Source organism: Mus caroli, unplaced genomic scaffold (genome assembly GCF_978045245.1).
Source record: "Mus caroli unplaced genomic scaffold, Mus_caroli_1 scaffold_11, whole genome shotgun sequence".
Classification (NCBI taxonomy): domain Eukaryota; kingdom Metazoa; phylum Chordata; class Mammalia; order Rodentia; family Muridae; genus Mus; species Mus caroli.
This window is the reverse complement of record NW_028227266.1, coordinates 55,490,546-55,497,107: the sequence shown is the minus strand read 5'-3', so window position 1 is coordinate 55,497,107 and position 6,562 is coordinate 55,490,546. Positions and strand designations below refer to the sequence as shown.

Below are 6,562 nucleotides of genomic sequence, written 5' to 3'. Positions count from 1 at the left end.
GTCTTAAGTTACTTTTCTGTTTCTGTGACAAAACACCATGGCCAAGGAAAGTTATAGAAGAGTTTGTTGGGGCTTACAGCTTCAGAGGGTGAGTATGTAGCCATCGAGGCCAGCAACACAGCAAGGGGAAAGCAGGCGGGCGTAGTGTTGGCAGTAGCTGAGAGTTTACATGTAGAGACACAGAAGAAGGTAGGGGGTGGGGCTAACTGGAAATGGTTTAGGCTTTTGAAACTTCAAAAATCCATCCCTAATGACACACCTTTGATAACAAGGCCACACCTCCTAATCGTTTCCAAACAGTTCCTCCAAGTGGGGTCCAAGTATCCAAAACTACAAGCCTATGGAGGCCATTCTCATTCAAACCATGACAGTGGCCCATTCCTATCATCCCAGTTCTTACTGAGGAGGTAGACGAGAGGAACAGGGGAAGCTGGGAACCAGGCTGAAGTCAAGGACAACGAGGAATACATAGCAAGACCCTCTCTTTAACCGTCCTCTCCTAAAAAATATGAGAAATGAGTAAATGGGTGACTGGAGGAACAAGAGAAATAATAGTGTGTAAAAGGGTGAGTCTCGGCTGTTGGTCGGCACAACGCACCTGAAGAGGCTTTCTTTCTCTTTTATACGTTTTAATAATGCTGCTTCCATCTCCCAGGGACGTTTGAGGCTCAGCCTCACCAATGTTTCTCTCCTCTTGTTCTCACCTAGCCTACCCATCACCACTCACCCCTGCCGCAGCCACACAGGTCTTCCTCAGCTTCTGTTCCTGAACTTTGAATCGATCCTTTGTGCCTGGCAAAAGGTATCTAGTCTATACTTTTTTTTTTTTTTTTTTTGGCCTGAGGTTGTGACAGTCAAACCAAGCTTTTGTGACTTTACCTAGTGCTGCCCCAGAGAGAAGCCCCTGTGGTATTGCCGGATGCACAACCCGCCCCCGCCCCCCCCCCCCCCCCCACAGGTTGTTTATATGTTACATCTGACTGCTCATTGACACGGCCATCTTGGGTCCCCAGGGATTGTTTATCTTGCACCTGTGTATGTCTCGCATACAGCTGCATGTTTCCGGCTGCTGGCGTCAATCCTGGCCAGGCTAACTGGTGACTTCAACTGCAGACGCAGCTGCGACTCGGGGCACCAGTTCTGAACGAGGCTCTGCTCACCGTTCTTTCGTCACCCACGGGTTACGCGACTGCTCCAAAGCTTGCCCAACACCCGGGATTCTCATAACTAAGGAACTCCATTCCATACTGCGCCGCCTGCCTGAGAAACTATATTTCCCAGCAGGTACCAGAGTGTCTCTATCCTTTCCCAGCGTGCTCTGAAGTTCGGCAGACTGCTGGGGTTAACCCTTTACTGGCTGCTGCCTCAGGTTGAGCAGCAACCAAAACAGGTATTCAGCTTTGATGGGGGCGATTCGGGGTCTCAGTAAACTTGAAGATCTAAAGGATCTGGGAGCCGGGGAAAGACAGAGAAACCAAAATTTTGTTGGGGATGTGTGCTATCTCACACCTCGCAAAACTAGGACTCTAAAGGTTTTCCGCAAACCGAACCCTTTTTGGTGCCAAGCCCCCAACGCGTCTACTTTAGATAAACCGCCCGTCTTCCCGACACCTACATCTTGCTAGTAGCAAAGCGGGAAGAGGGAAGTGAGGGACAGAGGAGAGTGGTGAGGACAAAGAATGAGAGCCCGGTCCTTCCTGGCACCCCGGGGGTCCATGAGAACAGGGCTGTGCACAGATGGAGCATACCCTTCTCCTACTTCTGCTTCCTGTCCTGATAAGAAGGCAGCTGGGAGAAAGCCTCTCTGTTCTGGCTGGGTGATCATGGCAGGCTAGGTCAATCCCATTGATCCAACGCACATTTGAGTTCCTACCTCCATGGATGCTAGACAGATTCAGGGCCAGATTAAGCTGTATTTGATGAGTGACCCGAGCTTTGCCTCGGGGTGCCGTGAGGTGCCAGAACAGATGCTGAGTTGCTTTGAACTTTGGGAGCTCCTAAGTCAAGATGTGGATTAGGATTCGCCGGGCGTGGTGGCGCACGCCTTTAGTCCCAGCACTCGGGAGGCAGAGGCAGGCGGATTTCTGAGTTCGAGGCCAGCCTGGTCTACAAAGTGAGTGCCAGGACAGCCAGGGCTACACAGAGAAACCCTGTCTCGAAAAACAAAACAAAAAAAAAAAAAAAAAAAAAAAAAGATGTGGATTAGGGAGAGAGAAGGCCTCCTTCAAACTTCCTACTGTGTGTGGGATGGGGGGCAGCAGGGGCAAAGGCCAGGAGTTGGGGAGGAACAGGTTTGTAGGTGGGTAGGGGAGCTTGGGGGACACAAGGTAATAGGCTCCAGCAAGAATCTGAACTGTATTCTAAAGCGAGGTGTGGAGGCCATGGAAGGAAAGCATCAGTGAGCAAGACAGCCATGCGCCTCCCAGCTTCAGCTTCCTGGTACCCAGTACCTTGGATGGGTGGCCAGGCCACCATTTCTTTGCCTATCCTATATGGCCCTGTGCCTCTCTGTGTCTCTGATTTTTCCTCTGTACAGACTTGGTGTCTTGTTCCTACTGAACAAGACATTTCTGGCACGACCTGTTGTCCTTTTCCTACTACAGGGCCCAGCCATTCCTCCTTCAGAATGCCAGAGGGCCCAGAGCTGCACCTGGCCAGCCACTTTGTGAACGAGACATGTAAGGGGCTGGTATTTGGTGGGTGTGTGGAGAAGTCCTCTGTCAGCCGGAACCCGGAGGTGCCCTTTGAGAGCAGTGCCTACCACATCTCAGCTTTAGCCCGAGGCAAGGAGCTACGCTTGACATTGAGCCCCCTGCCTGGGTCCCAGCCCCCTCAGAAGCCACTGTCCCTTGTCTTCCGCTTTGGGATGTCAGGATCCTTCCAGCTGGTACCTGCAGAGGCACTGCCCCGCCACGCCCATCTACGTTTTTACACGGCCCCACCTGCCCCCCGGCTTGCCCTTTGCTTCGTAGACATCCGTCGCTTTGGCCACTGGGACCCTGGGGGTGAATGGCAAGCAGGCCGTGGACCCTGTGTCTTGCTGGAGTATGAACGGTTCAGGTAGGACTGGGTATGTGGAGCACCAGACCAATAAGAAACAAATCCCAGCCTTCTACTAAGCCTCAGTCCCTCATCTATCGAGATGGTGTCTATGAGAGGGCAGTCCAAAGGAGGGAGACCAGCCAGAGGTCTGAGGATACAGAAACAGCATCAGGCTTTTATAGTACTTAAGAAACAAGCCTGCACAGTAGGGAGAGGATAGCCTAATGATTGAGTTTCTGAGTCAGGTTTTGGTTCTCTGTTCTGGCTGCTTACCTGTCTATGTCCTGGGGTTTCCTCTGTGACCGTCCCTGTCATCAGAACCTGCCTCTAAAGAGGCAATAAGGGTCTCTGCTGTGAGACAGGCTCTGTAGGGGACAGCAGTGGGCAAAGCAAACTTTCAGCACATTGATGATGTGCGGGTAAGACAGGGGGCCAGGAGACTTTGGCCAAAGGTGGGGATCTCAGGAGGCATGGCCATTCTAGGGAAGTGACCTTCAAGCTGGGGTTTGGCTGATGGAGACCTGGAAGCTGTTTAAATCTTGGAGGAAAGCCTCACTGGCAAGAACTTGAGGGGTGTAAGCCTGGAGTGGACCTGGCCCGTTCTCATTTTCCTCCCTGGAAATAGATGATGTGCTTCTGCGGAGCCCTACACTTGGTCACATCTCTGGTGTCACAGAATAGCCCTGGGTTATTGTTGTTGCTTGGTCTTTTCTGGGAAGTTGGGGACCAAAGGCTGCTTGGCTGCTGGTCCTGTTAAGTCTCTTGATAGACCTCAAAGCTGTTTGCAGTCCACTGGCTGGGTGCCTTGGGGATGGAGGGCAGAACCACACTGGAGCATCTACTTTTTTTTTTTTTTTAAATCCTCATCACACTCATCCCGCCACCTTCTGGTCCTTCACACTTTGGGAGCGGGGGGGGGGGGGGGGGGCGGGGGGCTGAGACTGGACTTCACTCTATTCCAGGATTTGCTACATCCTCATGGCAGTGGGGTTACTGTCTCAGCCTTCCCAGTGTTAGGATTACAGGTGTGCTGCCACACCTTGGCACATCACTCCAGGCCTGTGTGTGTGTGAGTGTGTGCACATGTGTACGTACACACACACACACACACACACACACGCATGGCCTTTTTATGTAGCCCTGCCTGGCCCCAAACTCGCCTCTCTTCTTGCCTCAGCCTCCCAAGTGTTAGGATTTACAGGTGAGAATCACCATGCCTGGCTGAAAAATAAACTTAATCCTAGATTTTTCCCCCCATTTAACAAATAGAAAAACTGAGGCTCCAGCTGCCCAAATAATACAGAGACCAGAGGGAGCTGGAATGTTTTCTCCTTGCACTCAGGATCAGACTCCCCAGCTCTTCTTCCCAATCTTGGGATGTGGGATGGGTCTCATGCATCCAGCCTGTGTCCCTGCAGAGAGAACGTACTTCGGAACCTATCAGACAAAGCCTTTGACCGGCCCATCTGCGAGGCCTTGTTGGACCAGAGGTTCTTCAATGGCATTGGCAACTATCTGCGGGCAGAGATCCTGTACCGGTCAGCAGGCAGGCTCTGGGTACAATGGCTGGGGTGGGACATGGGACACATCCACTACTTAGCATGGGCCCTCCCCACCACTCCAGGCTGAAGATCCCTCCTTTTGAGAAGGCTCGCACAGTTCTAGAGGCCCTGCAACAGTGCCGGCCGGTGAGGACAGTGGGCAAGCACATGTGTGCTGGCTCTCCTGCTAGAGTGGGTGGCAAGGGTGTGGGTAGAGTCAGGTGTGTCTGCCTTAGCTCACCATGTGTGTGGAGTGGGTGCAAACCACATTAAAGGTCTTGCCAAGCTTATAGAAGTCCATTGTCTTCAGTGTGTGAGGTGGGGTGAGTGCCCTGTGTTGACACCTTGTTTCTGCCCATACCCACCTTCAGAGCCCAGAGCTGACCCTGAGCCAGAAGATCAAGGCCAAACTGCAAAACCCAGACCTGCTGGAACTGTGTCACTTGGTGCCCAAGGAAGTGGTTCAGCTGGGTGAGGTCTGGGGAGGTCAAGATGGCTAGTGGCCTCTACTTTAGCCTCTGTAAGATGCTGGACAGCTGTCCTGGCTCAAGAGATGGGAGTTTGTTCAACAGACCAGGTCTCTTGGCAAGTTTCCACTTTCAACCAGCCTCCCATGCAGCAGGTGGGGTAGAGATTCGGCCTTGCTGATGGAGAGGCTAGGACCCAGAGCGGGGGAACACAGGCCTAGTCACAATGAGAGGAGGCAGTGTGGCTTGGATCAGGTTGAACCAGGCTCACTGTTCCTCCCACCCCACACGACCCTCTCACCTCTGACCAGTTCCTCTGTCCCTCAGGGGGCAAAGGCTATGGGCCAGAGCGTGGAGAGGAGGATTTTGCTGCCTTTCGAGCCTGGCTTCGGTGCTATGGTGTGCCAGGCATGAGCTCCCTGCGAGACCGGCATGGCCGTACCATCTGGTTCCAGGTTCGAACCCTATACTCATATTGGCAAATGGAGACCCAGAGAAGCTGGTGGGGTAGAGACCTCCCATGAAGCTGGTGGGATAACAAGGTAGAAGCTAGAGGTCTGAGTCATGGAGAGATGAGTAAGGATATGACCTTGCCACTCCACGTAAAACTGGCCCTTCATCAGACCAAGTTGACTCCAGAGTTGTCTCCATTCCATTTTAGGGTGATCCCGGACCCTTGGCACCCAAAGGTAAGTAGCTCATAATGTGAGAGATAAAGAGCCAAAAACCCCCCCATGGCCTTGGATACCCATCCTCCCACCCCTCTTCAGCCTTGGAATCACAGTGCAGTAAGAGTCTAGAGAGGGGCTGAAGCCCTTGAGCTCTCTAGCTCCAATAGAACATTCTACAGGGGGCAAATCCCGAAAAAAGAAGTCACAGGAGACACAGCTGGGGGCTGAGGACAGGAAAGAGGTATGGCTGCCACCCCTGCCTCTGCACTTGCACTGGCCAGGCTCCTGCCCAACTGTCTCCACCAATCATGGGAGGGTTGGGGCCCAGTGGGTAATGTCAGCAGTCGCCCTAGCGAACATGTAAACTGCTAGAAGAAAACCTAGTAAGGACCATCTCTACCCAGGACCTTCCACTTTCAAGCAAGTCCGTTTCCAGGACGCGGAGGGCCAGGAAGCACCCTCCTAAGAGTATAGCTCAACAGTCTGAAGGGGCCGGCCTCCAACAAAACCAGGAGGAAACCCCTACAGCTCCTGAGAAAGGGAAGAGGAGGGGGCGACGGGCAAGAACAGGTGAGCTGTTTCTAGCATCCTTCTTGAGCTGGGAAGAGGGACCCCTGGGAGTGGCTCTCCAGGGAGGCCGGGAGATAGTGCAGGGTCAACAGGGGGAGGACACACAGTCAGTGCCTCCCTTGCTCTCCACACAGGCCACCGTGGACACCCAAAGACTATGCCTGACACCTGACCCAGGGAGGCTGGGGAGAGTTCAGCTTTATAGATGGAGGCCTCCTTCCCTGATGCCTTGCTGTGTATCCTGGGGCATGTCTGAATCCCTAAAAGCAGT

General features: G+C 53.1%; 1 protein-coding gene across 1 annotated transcript; it reads left to right on the top strand.

Moving 5' to 3' along the window:
* Window positions 1-1,009: 1,009 nt before the first annotated feature.
* Neil1 (nei like DNA glycosylase 1) lies at window positions 1,010-6,369 on the top strand. Its single transcript, XM_029481754.2, is given in 10 exon segments — window positions 1,010-1,284; window positions 2,604-3,060; window positions 4,461-4,580; window positions 4,667-4,730; window positions 4,955-5,054; window positions 5,378-5,505; window positions 5,712-5,739; window positions 5,901-5,962; window positions 6,126-6,338; window positions 6,340-6,369. Coding segments are annotated over 9 exon segments (1,179 nt in total). The 5' UTR covers window positions 1,010-1,284; window positions 2,604-2,626.
* Window positions 6,370-6,562: the final 193 nt, after the last annotated feature.